This window comes from Metopolophium dirhodum, chromosome 1 (genome assembly GCF_019925205.1).
Source record: "Metopolophium dirhodum isolate CAU chromosome 1, ASM1992520v1, whole genome shotgun sequence".
In the NCBI taxonomy this organism is placed as follows: domain Eukaryota; kingdom Metazoa; phylum Arthropoda; class Insecta; order Hemiptera; family Aphididae; genus Metopolophium; species Metopolophium dirhodum.
The window spans coordinates 125,555,559-125,577,953 of NC_083560.1; the positions used below are offsets into that span (position 1 = coordinate 125,555,559).

At 31.1% G+C, this 22,395-nt stretch overlaps 1 protein-coding gene and 1 long non-coding RNA gene across 2 annotated transcripts in view; one reads left to right on the forward strand and one right to left on the reverse strand.

Moving 5' to 3' along the window:
* Nucleotides 1-22,395, forward strand: part of LOC132936192 (uncharacterized) — an 86,995-nt gene that overhangs the window by 7,411 nt on the left and 57,189 nt on the right. The window lies entirely within an intron of this gene.
* Nucleotides 15,494-16,537, reverse strand: LOC132936518 (uncharacterized). The gene has a single exon (XM_061003258.1). It carries the CDS (start codon nucleotides 16,535-16,537, stop codon nucleotides 15,494-15,496), a length of 1,044 nt encoding a protein of 347 aa, XP_060859241.1.

The following is a 22,395-nucleotide window of genomic DNA, read 5'->3' on the forward strand; positions in this document are numbered from 1 at the left end:
CCAAGTTTAAAGTTAATATAAAAAAAATTACTAATTTAACTTAGTTTAAAAATAGTTAATCTACTTTTTTAACTGACACGTGGACGAGGATCACATAAACAGTATTTTGTGCTTATCTATTTATTATATTATTTTATCAAGAAACATAGAGAAATTATTATAGTGTTATTTTAACTTGATAGATTATTTTTAAATCAAATGAAAAAAGCCAAACTATATCAACAGTCAATTAAACCAATTCTTAAGTAAAAAAATTAACTTTAGTGAATGCCCCTCGCCCATTTTATTATATTTCAATAAATATGATCTACTTACACGAAGACGAGTATATTTATTTTATTTTATATTATCGTACCACAATATTGTAAGACAACACACTACGCGGGCATTATCGCGCCGGCGAGGTTTGTGCGCGCACAGCCGTTGAAAACGTATACATTTTATATTATATTATGTGTTATTCAGTGCGCACACATAATAGTTTACAGTGTACTGCACAGCCGCACAGGTATTAATATAATATTGTATGCATACATGGTATATTATACACGGTATACGCGCGGTATATACGGTCGTCGGCGGATGTGTGTAAGAGCCCACAGAGACTCTTTGTGTGTACAACACACACCGTCTTCACACGTATATTAACGGCGACGGTGCGTGTGCGTGTGTGACGTGTGTGAAGTGTGTGTGTGTGTGTGTGTGTGTGTGTGTGTGGAAGTGTATAATGTATACGCAGCCTGCGTGCGCGTGCAGTGTAGATACCTCTTTATGCATTATACGCGTACACCGCGGTGTAGGTATACAGGGCGATTCAATTGTCGAACAACGCACTCATTATTTAAAAAAAAAACTATTGACGTTATTTTTCGATACCTATTCGTTCATTTTTAGAAGGTATTTTTTAATTTCATATGGTCCGAAGCACAATATATACCTATATGAACCAACATTCGTTCGGAGTATTTTCGTATTTGATTTAGGTATATAATATTATATATATTCACCTATATTATGCATATTACATTATTATATATAAATCGTTTTGGAAGAGTTATACGTAGGTGTTAAAAGCTATCACAACTTTAATTTAAATACTTATAAGTTATAGTTATATAGTTATAACTCATAAATACTACTGGTTCGAAATTCAATTTTTATACATCGAAATAGGTACTCCGAAAAATATTCTGCTTTGGAATAACAAATTTAAATGCACAGGAGTTATGCTGTCATTCAAAAGATTAAAAATTATGAAGTCATCAAAATAGTTAAAATATAATTTGTTTCATAAAATGTTGATTTGTAACGACTTAAAAATTATGTTAAAAAATTATTTTTAAAAACGTCAAGAGGACGCCGTATCCGCAAGCGTTGTCTCCGTACGCATAACAACGCATGAATAATTCATTTAACTCTGTTATGTTTAATTTTAGAGTGAATTGACCTATTACCAAGATTGAAGTTAGAATATTATCTAGTCAATGATATGGGGTTTTTTTTAAATATTTTAATTTTAAAGAGATTTATGAGTATTTTAAAAATATAGAAAGGTCCTTTTAATAGTTATTGAAATAATGAGTTTTCAATAAAAGAATCTCCAAGTATACAGGGTGGTTTGGAAACTCCAGACCGGACTCGAACAAAAGATCGAAAAGTGGTCGGAAACATCGTTCATTCGTTTGGTACATCCATCATCCATGGGTCTGTTTGGCTCGCCCAAAACTGTATAGTGTATACTTACCAACACTATAGTGCATAGGTAATATAGGTTCTACTATATACGCCTAAAATATTAAAATAGATTACTATGTAATAGGTATAATATGGATTTCAGGAAGTTTGACTTACATCGGACCACGCTGTATATTCGCGACGTGACTGTCTGCATCATATTATGTTATTATAATGAACATAGAACAAAGTGGATTTTTTTGTGTAATCTCAGACACTCATTATGTCAGTCAACTTTTGTATTATTTAAAACACTCTATTTTTTTTGTTTTTTGAAGTGCCCATATCTATATAATTTAAAATACATTATACCTTAGTACTTGAGCTTTATAAAATTATAGCATTTTTACAGTCAGTCAACATTTGTTTTTTTTGAAAACTATTTGGTTTTTGTACTTAAAACTATCTATTTAATTTATATTAAACTTCTAAATTGTAGGGTTATTATATTTTTACTATTCCAAAATTGAAAAATGTCAAAATGATTACTATGATTTTTATTTATCGTTATGATGCTCGTAAGCTTATGATTTCTAATTTCTTTTTATGTTAAATCATTTAAGTATGGATTTTATTATTTTTTATTTCATATTCTGAGGACTGAGGAGGAATACTATTCTAAAATCGTTGACATGTGACTGGACATTGGATGTTTTAGAATATGAAAATAAAAAACCGGACAGAATACGGAAAATCGTTGGGCACTGTCTCGCTTCGGCGCACGACATAGTGGTGCGTGTTGCACGCCTGCGCTATATAGCGATTTTAAGTTTTACAATAATGATAAATAAGTCATCACATTTTTAACTGATTTTGATTTTGACAACCACACTTGCTTGCATTTATTTATTTAATTTACCATACTACTTTTCGTTATGCTAATTATGATTTCAATGAAAACCCGAAAAAAAATAAAAACCTCTTATTCGAAGCACCAAATAATGTATATAGACTTATAGATGATTGATATTTGATAGAGCATTCTTTCTACTAAAAAATGCGTTTGCAACAAAATTAAATATTGTATAAGATCACTAAAATGGATCAAAAATGAGTAAGCGTAGAGGCACGATGGTAAAAAAATTAAATTTTTGTCCAAATATGTAGTGCGAAATAGTGTGACTTACCTAACGAGTATTGGTCAGCTGACAGCTATTGTGTATTATGTGTGGTGACCTACAGGCTACGACATTAAGTACCTATAAAAACGTTGGTTTTGTCGAAGTCTTAATCGATCTCTAAAGAATATGCCAAGTTTAAAGACGGTGATGGTCAATGGGATGGGACTTTTGTGACCCCAATCTCTCAAATAATATTATTATTGGTAATAATACTCAAGCCCATCAAATAATGTCATGTTTGACGTGTATTACTATTTAATATCCTTGGAACAATTTATTATTATTTATAAATTTAATTTTAATTTTGATGTTAATATAGGGTTAGTATTAAGTCCGGAAAAAACCTTTCGTCTGTTCAGGCCCTAACTCATCTCATTTCAAGAATAAAACCATTTTCTTACGGTATAGTTCTTGGCCGGACGTCCCGAGAATACAGCCATTCGAAGCATCCACCTATTTCACGCCGTAAACCACCAATAATTATTATTAGACAATTTGGAGAATTTTATATGGTTTCGAATTCAACCCGATTAAAAATAATTAAAAAGTTCATGCTTTTGATATGTTTTGTCACTACAAATTACAATGCAATCAACATACTAATACCGTACTTCTTTTAACCCTCAATAAGTACATATAAGTTTCAGATAATATATTATATTTTATTTTCATGATTAAGGGGAGACAATTATAAACCCTAAAAAATTCGTCTTAGTCTGGCGCGCCATCTGCTATATCATGATCATATTATGCAGACACGGCGAGTTAAACGCGAATCGCCCTGTATAATGTACCTGGTATATCATACTCTTGTCGTGTGTGCGTGCGTGCGCGCTTCGAAAAAAGAAAGAAGGCATGAATGGCGGCGGCGGAGATGAGGTCGCCGAAGAATGCCTAGCTATGTGTGCTGCCCGGCGCGGATGATGGCTCGCCTATGGTCGCCCTCTCGTACCCGCGCTCATGCCGAATTTACGGCCGCCGCAATCCGTCCACGAACGTTACAATAACGTTACATTATTATTTATTATATTATTATTATTATTATTATTATTATCGTTGTGACGTGAGCGCGTCGTCGTCGTGCAGCGCATCCGACTACGCGAGCGCCCGACGAGACTGCATGACTGACGGATATCGTATCGCGGTACGTGTCCCGCAACCGTGGAAGAACACGTCTCGCGGTCGGCGTGATTTCAACCGTCTCGCAGTTTTACAATAATATGATATTATTATATGATATACCTACATATTTATGTTATACCATTTATTACCATTTTTACTGGTGGTAAATTGTCATGCCGTTATCATGGCGGGCTTTAAGCTACCCCGAAATGGTTACGACCATAGTAGGTATAATATTTAGAATTAATTCCTTGTGGTTATCGATAATAGCTTAAATCGAATTATGCTTTCCCCGTATAGACCTTATACTCACACTATACTATGGTTTTCCCTCTAAAGGTATATTATTATCTCCTTGGTTTATCCCTCGTGCTTGGTGTTGTGCTCAGCACAAACTGTTACATATGTAATTCAAAATTCTGATAATTACTATGTACAATTTATTTTAATGAAATTAATATCATTCAATGCATACAATTAAATTATTTTGACAAAATAGACTGTATTATATTGATAATATTATTGTAAATATTATAAATATTCAGTGAACATTTTATGTATCTATGGAAATGTTTTTTGCAGTAACGCCAAAAATAAAAATCTATTTTTTTAAAAACCAATCTTGCGTAAATATTATTTTGACCCCCAAAAGTACCAACTAGATGTACCATCACTATCCTATCAGAAAAGTTGCTGTTGAAATAAATCGAAGCTTTTTTACTGTATACCAAAAGGCGATGACAGACACAATTAGGGTTATGAAATTAATTTTTTGAAATATTTCACAAGACTTTCATAAAATATTTCATATTGATGAAAGATAAAAAAAACAAATTTTAATTTAAAATTAGTAGAAAGTACAGTAAACACCTCTACTTAGTAAAGTGTTAAATTAAAAATATTATAGAAATATTTCTTACATAATTCATTATACAAATTACATAATAATTATCTACCTTATAGATATAACCTATTGAAAAACTTAAATGTATGACATTCTCTCTTTAGTATTTTACGAAATTTTAATTTTCAAGTGAGTTATGAACATTTATAATAATCAATATTAATATATTTTACATACTCATATCTTACTTCAAAATAAATTAAAGTATCATAAAAATCCAACATGAAAACATAGATAATGTCTTTACCTTTAAATATAATGGTACGTAGATTTATTCTAGTGTTGAAATTTGAAGCTAACAACACAAAATTGGAATTGTTTTAAAGTAAAATTTGGTATGTTATGACAATTTTGGACGAATAATTAAGACGGAGACATCACATGTGGGTAGGGGGTGTCGTATAGCATTGGACAGAATCTATATATTATGGAAACAAGTGACGGCTGAATTTTTCTTGATTCATATACAATATATTATTATACTATTTAGCCATTTAAGTATACTATCCAGTCGGTAAAAGCCTGTCATCTCCCGATGCCCGCGAGAACACAATATTGCAATAAATAATAGGTAAACCGTAAACATAATGTTAGGTAGATACAGGTATGAACTATTAAGGTAACCCGCCGTACAGAAATAGTTATGAGTTATGACTTATGACAGTATGGGTATTGTATGACAATACTGACAGTATGCATACCGTATAATGTAATATTATATACCTAATATATTATATAGGATAATAGCGTTTTCTTCTTGGACTTTGATCCAAAGTCTTTGAATAAGTACATTATTATAATATGCAAAATGTATCTTATATACTTCGATGTACAAATGATTTTTAACGAATATTTTACGGTAGTATATTATAATTTATAAAAATTATAAAATCATTATCAATAATATATATCTATATTATATTATAGTATAGATACCTACTCGTTATGGTGGTTCGTCTGAAAAGTGGTTTTCTTTTTACAAGTCAAACTTCCGTTATTTTATATTATTATTTCATATAATATTATTATATTTATTATTATATGACACGATTAACGCCGCCACCGACCGCGACACTGCGATAAACCACGGTTAGAGTTCAATATAGTAGCTGCAGGTAAAGTACCTACCTATACGTACCGATATTATATTATATATATACGTATAGAGTATAGACTCTATGAATGCTAAATAGCTGTACATTTTATTAAAATGCATTTAAATATCTACGCGAATAGCATCAGTTAAAAATAAAATCGTGGAGATCTCTCTGGTATATGTAGTCTGGCTTCAGGTGTAAGTACCTCATTGAGCATATTACTATAATGGTGTTTAATTTATTATAATTCAATGATTAATAATACAAAGTATACAAAAAACTAAATTTTAGCGAAGATATTGTGTAAACCATTATTTTTATAATTTATTTACCATACTATATATAGTAATTTATTTTTCCATTAGTAATATTATTATGGTATGTTGAACTAATTTTTTGTGAATAACCTAAAGCTAAAGCTCAAAATTAGTCAAATATTTTAAAAATGTCATTGAGTATAGAAAAAATTAATATACAAAATAATTCAAGTTTCTATGATTAGAAAGAATCGTTTAAATATTATTAATTTCGTCAACATTCTTGAATTCCTCAGAACCAGAATACTGGATAGTAATATAGTATAATAGTACACAATACTAACAGTAGTTATATGGTTGCATATTATAGTTAAGGGGACCTAGTGTGTCCTGCATGCGCTCGGCCGTGTTGGGAGGAAAATAATATAGTACCTCACTTACTCTATTTATAAGCAAATAATATAATTGACAGTATTTTGGTGGATTGTCAGTGTGTGACTACTAAATTATCTTTAGTTTATTTTTAATCGGTGCACATCCGTACGTGCAGGAATATGTCGATGAGTATATAATATGGAATGATATAATATGGCCACTGTCTCCAAGCCACTCAAAATGCCATAAAGTAATGAATTCACCCGAACAATAATTGCTACAATTATTACTGTGGGACTTTGGTTAGACGCAAGTGAAAACGGATTTTATTCAGTTGGTTCAAGTTTACTATGTCCGAAGTGGTTTTTAGTATTACAAAAACAGTTAATTATATAGGTATACCTATTATATGTATCATAATACAATTTAAGAAAAACGTTTTTTTACGATTTATGCCTATATATTAGTTGAATAAAAAATATTGAAATAATATTAAGGGACTTATTACAATATTAATGTTATCTGGGAAAGGGTTTCTTTTTTTACGAATAAGTTTTCTATGACTATAGGGGTTTGAGCACTATTTTTAAAAGTCTTAAAATTGTATCGATAAAAAAGAAAGGCGTTTGGTTTGAAACTTTATTTAAGTATATTATATTTTATTCAATACCTCCTCCTTTACTTAACGATTTGAAGACAGTTGTTAAAGTTTTTCGGTGTTGAATGTTTTTTTTTTTTGTAGCCTCGTTGATGGTAAATATTGAACTAACCACCGTGTGGCATTTTAATAAAATATAAGGTGATTTATATGCCCTCTATCGTTTCGGAATTTATAAGACGTAAACTTGACCATATTGTTAGATTTTCATACCATTTAAGAATTTAAGTGTTCTGTGTTGATACAAACTATTTTCAAATTTGAACCTACCGCATAGTACCACGGCATCTCGTAATTGTAAATTGTTAATCAGATGATATATTTTGAAAATGTTGCTGTATCTAAATCAAACTTCAAACAATTAGCTTGTGAGTTATTCAAGTATATAAACTAGGTAAGGATGATAATCCTTAAAAATGGTATTACAAAAATATTAAATCTAGTATTTATTTAACTCGGGAAAATGTTTACTAATTATAAAATATTAATTAAGTATTATTATTGTCTAATCATCAGATCAAACTTATTATCATGGACCTATTATATTTAGTACTCAAAGTTAAATAATATAAAAACTACGCATTTGAATTTTAATTTAAGCATATCTAACAATTTTCAAAAAGGTGGATTACGTTTGGGAAATTTTTTAAAAAATGCAATGTGTTTGGGCAATTTAGCATAACGCGTTTGGGTGATCTTTTTTTTTAATATCCCGGGATGCTGAATTTTATCGATTCATTTCTCCTCTCATTTTGTCAGACTTGAGACTATCCGTAAATTCCATGGGTATGATTAAAAGTGGATCGTTTAGTGTGTGTGTGTGATTAAAAATTGAAATTATGTATCATAATATATAAGTTGATATAAAATTCCTTATACATTTGATATAATATTTGTATCTTGATCTTTACAATTTTATCTTTTATATTGTACCATACTCGCATAAACATTACTTTTATTATGCGGGTATAAAAAAGGAATTTTCCCAAACACATGACGCCTTTTTCAATAGAAGTTGGTTTTTCCAAAGTACCTACTCTCTTTAAACGATATGAAAAATCTAAATAATTGAAAAGATACTTTAAAATGTAGTTAAGAATTTAGTACTTAAAATAAACAAAAAATCCTAATTTAAATTAATATGGGGATGAGCATGTTCGATGAAAAATACTATAATATACCGACTATATAATATTTTGAACAGGGTAGATAAGTGTCGAGCGTATAAGTATATTTCATGTGGGTAAATTCAATAATATAATATTATAGTGTGTACTCGATGCCATGTAATTCCTATATGTGATATAGTAGGTATAACTGGAAAAATGTCAATCGATACGTATTAATTATTATAGGTGATTTAGTAGGCAACTATAATAAGCCACGGTATTATTGATATGCCTGCAGCTGATACCAAAGAAAAATGAATAAAACATAATAAATTGAATTATTGAGGACTGTCGCTCCACCGTCGCAGTCCAAAACAAAAGATCACTGCACAGGTCAACCATGTACTTATATACTATAACTAGTTAACGATTTTTATTGCGCAAATGCAAATGTACCTAAATAATAATATTATAATACCTTGTGTAGGTACAACGAAAATAACGCCTCTGACAGCCGTAGTTTATAGAAACGACGACGTTTTCAGCGTGAATTTCACTTTATTTGAATAAGTTAATAATATACATTATGTGCCTATGCATATTATAATATTGTGTACACTGCGGTCGGTGAGGCAATGCCACAGATTCCGTTTTCTAGGTAGGTAGGTACCTATATAGGTAACATATAAGTACGCGTTGTTTACATCGTTTTGCGTTCAAATAGTTTTTACGACAAAGTCGCCTTTCGGAACAGTTTAATATTATCGTAAGTACCTACCTATACCTACTTAAACTATATTATATTGAACACCGATCGCTATAAACATTTTTAAAAAAACTTTGGTGTTTATTTATATATATAACAAAATAATAGGCCGAGCGTCGGACATTAAACTACACGGATCAGTTTATCTCGGGTTCAAATAACCATAATTATTATACATTATATTTAAAATTGGTACCATCGTCTCGTTTTAGTCGTTGTGAATGGTTATTCTTATTACTTATTACGTTTTACATTACCTATATTATATAGGTACAAACAGTGATTCTTGGGTAAACACTAATTTTATCGAAAAACATAAAAATTGTTTTTTTTTTACATAATTTGAAGTCATTACAAAACAACATTTTTGAAAACAAATTATATTTTTTTATCGTTATTATTGTATTTTTTTTGTATGACAGCATAAATTCTGAATTTCATAATCCAAAGCAGAATATTTTTCTAAAAATTACAATGTATAACAATCGAATTTCGAACGATTACATGTTGAATTTGAACATAATATATTGATATCAGATATAAAAGGTATCAATAAAAAAAATTGTGTTTATATATTTTATAAATGTTTCGTTTTAGTATGAACTTCTTATGAGAAACCTTGTATTACATTTTCAAGCTTTAGTTATAAAAATTAAAAATTGTATACATTTATATAATTATAGTAAATTTTGGTATATAGTTTATAGTCAAACACTGGTAAAAAAATGTACCTATATGTATTATAAATATTTTTAAATTAAGTACCAAAAGAACAGTTTCTGTGGAACCTTGCATTAATTTTTCAAATTTTTACCAAACAACAAAGATTTTATTATATTGAAAATGAAAAAAAACTAAGCAATTTAAAATATCTGTAAATAGCACCAAAGATCGGAAATATTTTGAAAACTATATCATGTTGATGGTATTATGAATAATGAATATATTTTATTAAAAATTGCAATATTTTACAGTTTATTTAATTTTCGATAAAAAAATAAATCGATTTTCTCGTTATTCCGTAGTTTTTTGTGGTTTTTCATGCATTTTTTTTTTGAAAAGTTCTTATGTCTAAACGTATAATAAATTATTAGGCATATATATTATAGTGACATTTTGATCACGAAGAATAGATACATTTAGACAAACGTATTTATTTCTTTACGGTTCACTTGAAGTATGCCTATACCGTTTGTGTAAACACAATTAATATTATAATACATTCCGAACGCCATTTTCGTTATTGTAGTCGGTGAATAGGGTGCGGCTGTCGCGGCGGCTATGTGATGCTGCGGTGCTTATATGTATTGTGCGCAAGTCGTTTGGGATGGACCGATCTCATCAGAACTTCGGTCCCTGCCTCTTTTACAAAAGGGGGTGTGCGATGTGTTTGCCAAATCGTCGTTCGCGGACACCATTTTTCACGGGCATTATTTAGTTGTATAATATTATATTATATGGATGACCCAGCTTATTCTTACGGCAGTTCAACACCTTCTTCAATAATGCAGTAGTAGGTATTTGCAAATTTGATTTTTGGAATATTTAAATATACTTAACAACAATATTTTAAAATTCTTGAAATTACTTGTACTTACTACGTAAGGATTGTTCTCTGGACATACAATGTTTTTCAAATGACAAACCCTCTTTTTTACGGTAAATTATTTAGCGGATAATTTTTCTGAAAATGTTGACTATTAGAATCAAAATTCGAACGAATAGTTTTTGAGTTATTAAATTTTGTGTACAAACGATAATAGGTCCATGATAATAAGTTTGGAAGATATAGGGCTTGGTCATTTGAAAATTCTTGTAATTAATATTAATTTAACAACATAACGTTTATAAATTCTAAGAATGGTCCAAGTACCTATAGTAAATTAATAAATACTAGATATATAAATATCTAATTATATATTTTTGTAAAACCATTTATAAGGACTATTGACTATTGACCTTAGCGACCTTAGCATAAACATTTTAATAACTAAGAAACTACTCGTTCGAATTTTAAATTAGATACATACATATTTTTAAATAATTATCCACTAAATAATTTACATTAAATAAGGGGGATTTCCATTTGAAAAAACAGAAGTTTATTGTATCGCCAATGAAGTACTGAACACTACTTAAGTAGTATAAAAAAAAACTTAAATATTTTAAAATATTTTTCTATTAGTAGGCATATACAGGATGATTCACCAAGCATGCTCACCCCCCAGTTTTCCTTTAATGATGAATTTATTCAAATTCTGATTTTCGGTATTTTTAAATTTACTCATAGTCCATATTTTAAAGTTCTCGAACTTTTTACTAAAAGGAAAGCAGTGTCCTGTGGTGATACAAACTTCTGTTTTTAAAAAGAGAACCCTCCCTCTTTTTTTACTGTAAATTATTTAGTACATAATTTTTTTTGTAAATGTTGATTTACTTAATTCAAAATTAATTAATATGTTTGTATTAAAGATAATAGTCCTTAAAAATGAGTTTAAATAAATATGAAATACACGTAAACGAGGATCTAGTAAGCCATTTTTACAAATTATTATTATCGATAGATTAAAATTAATGACTACAATAAATTTTGAAATCACCATAGCCCCCATATTTTTTAATTCCATTATTACCGTGGACCTTTTATCCTTTGAACATAAAGTTGAATAACTCAATAACAACCCATACGAATTTTGATTCTGATACGTCACTAATTCGAGCAATTTTCGGAAAAAACTGAATAAACAGTATGACTTACAGTTGAAAAGGGATGTTCTCAATTCTCATTCGAAAAACAGAAGTCTGTATCTCCACATGGCACTCCTTAAGTAGCACAACAAATCTCAAGAATTTGAAAATATGGTCTTAAAGAATATTTAAAAATTATATTTTAAATAACTGCATTATTGAAGAAAAAAAGGCTGTGAGCATGCTTGGTAAATCATTCTGTAATAAAATAATGTAATTAGCGTCTACATAAAAAAACTTATATTATACAATAATGTTATATATGTATATATGCGTGTAGTGCGTGTTTTCCCTGCTTTATTAGTTACTACCCACAAAACGTCTTAATAAAGACTCTTCGGTTATTTCGGTTAGGTTCGGGATGCAATTTTTAAAGTTATTTAACGAAAGAAACAATGTAGTTTCATTATAATTTATAAGTATCAACGATTTTACTATTTTTTTCTTTACATTTAACAACTAATAAAATATTTCTCACTACACATATGGGTACACACCGCATTTATTTATTTAACTTTGATTATAGTACGTTCCATCGCATAATATTATATATTTAAGTTGTATTCGTTTGAACATCACTCGTATGACGTAAGTACTTACAACTATAGGTACACTATATTATTGCAGGCAGTCAAACAAATAATACTGATATTAAATTTATCAAATTTATTTGAGGATTAGGTATAAATGAAAATTTGTTTTTAAGTTTTTATATTAAGATTCAAGGCTAACATATTTGGGATATATTCAACGCATAATACTATGATATACATTTGAATTTATTAGGGTAAGTCCATAGTTCGTATCATATATAATGTCAATCGACAATCGCCGTTTTAATAAAGTCGAAATAGTTAGGGTAACAGCTAACAAGGTATTTTATTATAATACGAGGATAGCGTTTAAGTTAGCAATAAAATACCAAAAATGTCGTGTTATATGGTATTAAGCATTTATTTTATGATTTTGCGAAAACCTATTTCAAACGATAGTTACTACTTTTATAGACTTGGTTATTTATGTGATATTTTCGGTATTTTACCATATTTAAATTAAATTGCTTTAAACTAATATTTTAAATAATAATCAATCGTTCTTTCCACTTTTCATTGGTGATATATAATTATGTGCATAGTTTATTAGCGCGTAGGTACAATTATTATTTACTATACTTATTTTTAAATTACATAGGTCGTACTATTCTACATAATTATGGTCATTTTAGAAAACCGTATTCATATAATGAATAATTAATATAATATTCTACACTAGTTTTAGTGATTTGCGTTAGTACATCAGAAAAAAACAAACATAATTTGGTATACTTACTACTCATAAGTAATAATTAAAGTATATAATGGTACTTCTAAACATTAAAGTGAAGAAAAATCATCGAAAAATATCAGTAGGTAGGTATAACCTAACCTGTAGTATAAGTGCCTTCTATAATGTAGCACCAATTATTATTAAAGCGTCACGAGCAATTAAAAAATTAATATTTTAAACGAGTCGAAAAACATTTAAGCTCGGCTAATAATAATAATAATAATCCGCAATAAATAATAAATAATACTAATACGCTTATACTTATGCATCAGCGCGCTATTTGTTTTCTAACTCTGACAAAATGTACATCCAACTGCAGAATCAGTCTCGTGTCGTTAGATCAAAATATTTAATATTAGAGAAAATTTACCTATTATCAAACTTCTAACTAAGAATATTATTTGTGTTTGTACGTTGACTTTTTTACGATATTAAAATTTATTGTTCAGTGATATAATAGCATTTTTAATATAACTTGCAATCAAATCAAAGTATCACAAAAACATCACAAACACAGCTAATGTTCTTAACTTTAAGTTTAATGATAGGATGATTTACTTAATCTCAATTCTAACAACACGAGATTGGTTATACTGAACGGAAATTTGCAGTTGCGTGGGGCTCTATAGTAACTATAATAATAATAATAATAATAATAATAATATGTCCATAGTCAGAAAACAAAATAGTACGCTGACCTGACTCCTTTAATATAATTACGACGTGCTTTTTGATTATATTGCATAAAATTTCGTTTAAGGAATAATTCTGTGTCGCAAGTAACAATGCGTTTTACAAAAATAACTAATTTTTAATTAACATTTATTCATACGAAGTCAGGAGTTACAATAATCTTTAATAGTTCAATATAATAATATTATGTATTTACTAGATGTTTAGAAAAAAATTACATTACAATTTGGTTAAATTCAAAAATAAAGTTTTTAAATTGTTCGGGGACGAACAGAATTTATTAGGTAATCACTATACAAATACAATGTAATGTAAAAATATAATATTTACAATTAGTTAAGTAAAGTTGAATATTATAATTTATGTAGGTATTTAACCTACCAATAGTTAACCGTTCTTATTATATTTGTATTTTTTAATGGTAAATTTCATTACGTATCATTGTAGCCGATATATCGTACAAATGTTTTATATTCGTTTAATTGGTCGTAGAATTGCATATAATAATATATTATGTACTATTTACTCCCATATTTTATAATTTAAATATGATGTATTATATTATCCTTATAGTTATATAAAGTACAAGTGAAATCACTGAACTAAAATTCATAAATTAAACTGCAACTGTATTAATATTTTTTATCAATAATATTTTACGTTAATCAGTCGGAATATTCAAAATTCATTAATTGCAAAATGTTTTTTTCGAAAATCACGAAACTAATCCTACACTATTAACCTATGGAAAAAAACGGTTATATTATTTAACATACCATCTGCTATATTCATGGATATAATTTACAACCAACGGAATAAACGGGTGGTTTCACGTTGTTTAACTGCCGCAGGTGTGTTTTGATATCGTAATTATAATGGTTCGATGCGTTTTCCCAGTGCACAGTTGTTGCTAACCCTTTATTCTCAAACAAACTTCAAATGCATGGGCCTTACAGAACTTACATTAATTATTGCATTATTGTATATTATGCTATGGTTATACTGTTTCACAGTAAACACGTGCCACAAACATCAGATAAAACGGTATTTTATCATTAAAATATAATGAAAGAAAACATACTTTTAGTTAGGTACTTTTATACTTAATAAATGTACATATTCATAATATTTTATGATATCATATCATAAAATGTATTAACATACAAACGTAACAACAACATACCACTGCAACTATCCGAAAACAACCGAATTTATAACTATATATATACCTATATGACAATATAGTAATGTTTTTGTCATGCTCACTTTGCTATGTATTATTATTAGTGGCTGGTGTACGAAACTATTCGTGCATTTATTGTCTCAAAAAGTTGTCCAAATAACAAATAAAACTTTTCTGTACATACCGTAAACATCGTGGGAATATAAACAACTCCCTCGTACTGTCGTACCGCTATATACCCCCGAAATCTGAATATTTATCTTTTCAAGTAATATAATTTGATTCTTGAAAAAACAACCGTTAATGAGTAGTTAATATATGTAGATTGTGCTTTTCATTTAATTTTTTATTTCAATCTATGGCCGGCGTGTCGTTATTATACGTATAGTATGTACATCTATTAAACGTTGTCGTCGATATCGTCATCGTCGTCGTCGTCGTCCAGACGTCCGGAAGTGGTTTCGTTTGAAAGTATGGCATCCGAAAACGTAACTTCCGGTAATATCACTTCTGGTGGAGCATCTTTGAATCGGGGGTGTCGTTTTTCGAGTCGCCGGTACGTCTTCGGTCGGTTGAAGATCACATCGCTGATGATTTTGTCCAGACGGACGGCTCTGTGGCCACGGCGCAGACGGTGGTTGCGGAACCGGTCTTGCATCCAAGCGGCCAGTTGGTCGTCGGCAGTCAGATAGCCGGCCGCCTGCAATTGGCCCAGGGCGTCGGCCCGTAGACCGGCCATGTGGTGGACGGCCATGGCCCGTGCATAAACGGCTCGGAACGTAGGTTCGGGCGCAGCGCGCTCGGCCGCTTCCAGCGCGCGCAAACCGCAGCGCCGCCGACCGGCCTCGACGCGGTTCAACCGGTCCTGTTCGACGCACTCCGCCCGGCGTTTGGCCTCGTAGGCGGCCCGTACGCGCCTGAAAACGGCCGCGTCGTCCTCGTACATCACGGTGCCTGCAGAATCCTGCAGTACGGCCTCGGCTAGAGCCTTGGCCAGCGGGGCCACCTCGGTATCGAAGTCTAGCAGGTCACCGAAGGTCACCTGCGTGTACGCGTCCAGGCCCGTCTTGCACTTGATGATCACTACTGGTGGTTTGGTGAAGTAGCCCGGCGACAGATCCGTCTGCGCGGCCGCCTGCACACCCTGCGACCGCGTATGCGTTTCCGACGGACCGCGCGCACACTGCACACTGACGTGGATACGGCCCGTGTCTCCGGCGGCCATCTTTATTTTACGCTGCAACCGTTGACGGGCCTCGCGGAACTTGCGCTGCATGAGGGGCGACGTGATCGTATTCGGCGTGGGCTTCTTGGCCATCATTGGCCGCTCTTTGTGCTTGCCCATGCTGTCCAGACAGCAGGTGGGCGGCCGCCACGGCAACGGCTTTAGTGAAGCTCTGGGTGGACACCCGAAGTCCACCGGCTTCCAATTGACCAAGATCATGGTGGCGTGTTATGTTGGGTACGCCGTTCACAACACTTGCGCTACGTCGAGTATGATTATTATCCGTGTCGTGCAATATTAATATTGTTATCGCGACGATGGACACTCGCGAATACGTGCTGACGTATATTATATATAATATTATACAATGTTATCGTCACCATCGTCGCTATCGTTACATAATATCCTTTTATATATAAATGAAGATAACTGTTTTCACGTTCCAATTCCTGACGACATTATTATTGTTCTATGCTAATAATGCACTTTTTTCCAATTTTTTTTCACAGAGTCGTTCCAAATACCTACTTTCCTAAGGGTTACCATTTTTGCCTGATTTTAATTTTTTTTGTCTGAGGGGGAGTGGAGATTGGCTATATTGTATTAAAGGTTACGATTTTTAGCATGTACTTTAAATAATTTAACGATATTTTTCACAGAGTTGGTCCAAATACTGCTCTGAGACCTGAGTTATCTATTATTTAAAATTTTATTGTTACTTAAGAAAATGAAATTTCTGTTGATTAAGAAGCTGCGATTTTATTCATAATTTCAGTAACATGAACTGTAATCCTTTTTTATGTTTGAAATATACCTTTAATGTCTGTTGTTTAAGAGACATGAACATGCACAGAATATAGATTATATAATCGTTTACGCACTCGGTCGTAAATAAAGACTGACCTAAATTATAAGCTACAAATTAATATAAATTTTGTTACATACAGCAAAAGTGTTGTTTGGAAAACACCGATCACTTTATTTTTATAATACGACTAGCTGAATTATATAAATTGCACTATCGAAATAATTTAGTTTCTACTTTATGACTTTGTCTATTATCGAGATACGCATTTTAGGTGTGTTCATTTTTTCCCGGTCGAAGTCGGGTGATACAGCTAGTATTGTATATAATATTATGCCAATTGACATATGAGTATAATGTTATTTCATTATATTATGTGTTACTGAAGTAACAACAACCCCGCGAACCGTGGAAGTATCCCGAATGCGTCCCAAATTAACATTATTTTTGACGTAGCCTGAATGTTTCTCAGTCAATTTATGTTACCCAGGGTTTACACCACGAGGAGGTGGACTAGCTTACACCCCAAATATATTTGGTAATTATTAATTATTTTATTGTTCAGATTTTAAATTAAAAACACGCTTGTAACTATTTATCTATTATGGGACCACTTTGCGCATACTTTACTTATTGACTGTAAATGAGGCGTAGTCGTAGCACGCGTGCTCAGTTATTATCGAAATTCGAAGTTGAAATAAAATGTTATTGACTCAGTCATTGTTGTCAAAATTACGTATATAATTGTATATTTTGTAATAGGTATATGTATCATAGTTGAATAATTGATCTATCTCTTAAAAAATTTGGCTGCGAACTTATAGGTTGCACTCGGACTTTGAAAAACGTAAACATTCGGGACGTCCCCCAATCAGCTGTGACATTCCCCATATTACATCTTTACTGCCCCAAATTACTACTAAAATACACACACCAATTTTCTCTTTTTAATCTTGTATAACATCCCCTTCAGTATTTGAAATGTAAATATGTAATATCCACTCATAACAATAAAAATGTTTATACTCCCCGTACTAAAATTTTTTTGTATCCATTTTGCAGGCTATATAATTTTGATTTTGATTTTGTATATAAGTATAATATGTTTTCTTAAAATTATCATTTTAAACTCTTGAATTATTTCAATATCGTATCATTTACAAAACAAATTGTTTAGTAACGTTTTGGTAAAAAAAATAAACATTTGTACATTCGAGATCGAGACCATTTGCCATCGAGTTAGGAACCAGAATTCAGAACATAAGTTTATTTATATTATTATATTATGTTTGCAAATACAGTTCAATAGTTGATTTATTTATTTTACCGTCTTGTATATCCAAAAATAATATACGGGGGTGCAATACTAACGGTTTTATATTTTAATAATATATACTATGATAAACACTTGCATAGGTAAATAAAATAGCTACGATTTTTTGTGAATACTTCTTGATTATAAGTTAGGGCGCTAGTTCGCGGTTATAAAACTAATGTTTTACGCTTGTATTGGTACGTTACCTATTGAATTAATAACATCGCTCGGGAAGTATTCACACCACGAGTGTGACCATATTTATCTATTATCTAGAATAGTATATAAATATACATTTCGGAGTTAAATTTATAATTATAATAAGGTGTGAAGTCATCATGAGTGAAGTGTCATGTAAATTTAGTTATCGCTACTCATAAGAACACTTTGTTGAGAGTCACTGTGAGTGTAAATCGTTTGACAATATTGTTACGAGCTATCGTCGTAACTATATAGTATATAATATACCTAACATATAGGTACCTAAAATCTTAAAATAAAATCCATATCACGTATAACGGGTATTCCGCCACTTCCTTCCGTATATGCTAGATTCATTCCCGTGGGTTAACCGTTAAACCCGTAATATTATGTTTGCGTATAGAGTCATGTAATATACAGGTGGGCGAGTTAATGAAATGAAATGAATAAAATGAGTAAAATAAATAACATTATTTAATTATTGCATAATAGTATATAATATAGAGTTAACACTCTGATATCACTCTAGTTCAATTCAGTTAAATAAATTCATATTTTAACACTTGGGTCACAAATATGGTGATTGTGCTATCTTATTTTTTTTTTTAAATAATAATTAAATATTTTGTTAAAAAAGCATCTTACTATATATTATTTTTATTGCGTTTTAGTTACCATGGCATAGGTGTAATTAGCATGTCAACTAAATTATCAAATCAAGTCTTACCTATATTTTTTTTAAATTTAAAATCATTTCATAAGATTTATATTTTTTAAACAAAAAAGTAATTTACTAATTAATAAATAACAAGTTAGATGTATAAATATGAATTGAACGTATTATTTTTCAAACTAACTTGAAAAAGCTTTAAATTATTACAATGTTATTAACTACTTCAGTGAAAAGTTTATTAAAAATCTTTTAACTATCAGATAAAACTTTTTAACCTATGCCTATAGTAACCTTTTATGGGATATATAGTTTCTTGACTGCACACAACAGAATTCAAATCAGTGTTGAACTCTGGGAGAAGTCGATTGGTTCTTTTTATCATCCTTACAGGTGCACAGGGGGAGGATTTGGATGGTGCCGTTCAAACCCCTCTCGAAATGTTTCAAAAAAATCTATTTTTTACTCTACACGCGATCACGATCAATTCGAAAACAAGTTTACTCGTGCGGACTCTCCTACCTAACCTAACCGAATTTTTTTTCCAGATATATGCGCCTGTGTGGGTATACACACAACACGGAATGCTTTTAACATTAAACACATACGTGTCATTTTGCACACCCTGTGCTGTATATTATATACGTAAGTTTTATATTTTTACGCGGTTGTGTTTGCGGGACCGGGACGTGGATACGACTTGCGGATGTCTGTATATATATATATATATATATAACATGTGTACACGGCCGACGACGACGGTTTTCAACCAATTGAATTTTAAATATATATATATATAATATACCTATTATTAAAAAATATATATAAAAACCAGATGAAAAAAAAATAAAATCCATTCACTGTTGTTCAACTCCTGTGTTTTCACAGCAGAACGAAAAAAAGATTATTTTATTTTAATGGTAGAAAGGCCAAGATCCGTCCCGGGTTGTCGCACATTGTAACCTTGAATCATACCGTGAGCGTTTTTTTTTATTTTCCACCCGACTCGACATTATTACAACGGCGGCGGCGTCGGTCGGCCTACGGGACTTTCGTCGCAGTAATTGTGTATCAAATCCACAAACAAAGAAATCTCTCCCCCCCACCACCACTCTTTCGAACTATCTCTCACTCTGTATTTTTCTCTCTTTCTATCTCTTTTTAACACTCTATATTATACACGCTAGGTACTCATAATATAGCTGTTTCCGTGATTTTTCCAATTCGACATAATGTTATACATTTTATATACATAGGTATAGTATTATGCTATAGTAAAAATATATAATATACTGTGTTATACAAACTCTACATCATTCTCATCTCTCTCTCTCTCTTGTTCTATCCATCTATTATATATAAATACAAAAATACGTGTAAAAACTATTTCAGACCATATGCCAGTGTTATTTTGGTCGAGAGGTAAATGATTCACTATACCTACTAAACGAAAAATAGAACAGAATGGACTAACTAAACTAAATATTACAGGCCTCAACTACAACTCGACTGAATTGGTCTGTTCATACACGATTAGTTATTAAAATACACGCCACTCGACTAAAATACTGGCATAGTCTGAACTATATATAGCCATATAGGCCTAAACGCACGCCAATACGACGGCTGCAAGCTGCAGCTTTTATACAACGTTATATTTTTATTTTTTATTTTCTTTACTTATTGTACATACTTAAAACCATTATTATACAAAAAAATAACTTTTGTAATATAAATTACAATGATTTAAGAAATGTTTTTAATTTAGCAAAAGTCAAAACAAAAATCAAAATTAAGTATGCTATTACAATAATATTATGATACATTTGCATACACTGCCGCACAGTATAATATAATGTTATAATGTTTACCGATATAGGTAATACTCCATCGCTGTACACATAATAAATACCATTGACTATATCGAGTACCTATATAGATTATAGTATATGCTCAATGATAATACACCTATATAGTATAGTATAAGTATATAACGCTACATTTGGTCTCGCGTGAAAATCGTTTCCACCACGGTGGATTATACGCACGTAAAATAGGTACCTACCGACACTCACTACCGACACCTGTATATACCTGGTCCTCGACCTCCTCGTCCTTTTCGTCCTTCTCTTCTTCCTGTACGCGTGTACATGAATTTGTGTGCGACTCCGCGGATGGTTATATTGCTCTAGCGTATAGGAAACGATCGATATGAGGTGACAACAATAAACTAAGGTATTACCTATACCTAGTATAATATACTTGAATATAAGTTATACTGTACTGCTGTAACGGTACACGAGATTAACAAACAACAAAAAAAAATAACCAACACACTGTATTATTTCTTTTAAAAATATTTTCATAACTCTGATGAACCGCGGCCGCGACGTCTCTCCAAGACACACATAATATTATGTAGGTATTAGTATATACACATATGCCTGTTATTTGTTTAGAGCACGTTCGAACATGTAGGTACTTATAAGACGACTCGCTGTAACGACTTACGATCACGGTCTCTGCGGTGGTAGTCGTGACTCGCAATCTCTACATAAAGCACGGAAAAATGAAAACCTTCTGATCACTGAGTGGTATTGGCTGTTATGGGCTTATATTAGAAGAGGTAAGCAAGTGCAAGTTTGTGAAAACAATTAATTTGAGTTTGTCAATCAAATTTAACGATACGAACGTTAAAAGTTCAGAAAGTCTTAAGTTCGGAGGACGTCACACCCGTGCATGCGCTTTCTCCGTTTTACAAATGGAAAACATATTATGTAGACAATTTGAGTTCAGCAGTAAGTTCCAATTTTGTGTTGTTAGTTTGAAAACTAACCAATATTATCAAACCTAAAGGTAAGAAATTGTATGTGTCGTGGGATTTTTACGAAACGACTTAATATGAGTATGTACTATATTGAATATTAGTGTATAAAAATGCTCATAACTCGCTTAAAAATTAAAAGATTTTAAAAAACCGATGAAAGAACACATATTGTTATAATGTTTTTACCTTTAATTTGTATAATATGTATATTCACTCTAATATATTTAGTGTAAACAAAACAAATTGCAGTCAACACAAT

Bases quoted from the DNA above. Each gene is read 5' to 3' on its own strand.
- LOC132936518 (XM_061003258.1), bottom strand. From the start codon at position 16,537: ATGATCTTGGTCAATTGGAAGCCGGTGGACTTCGGGTGTCCACCCAGA.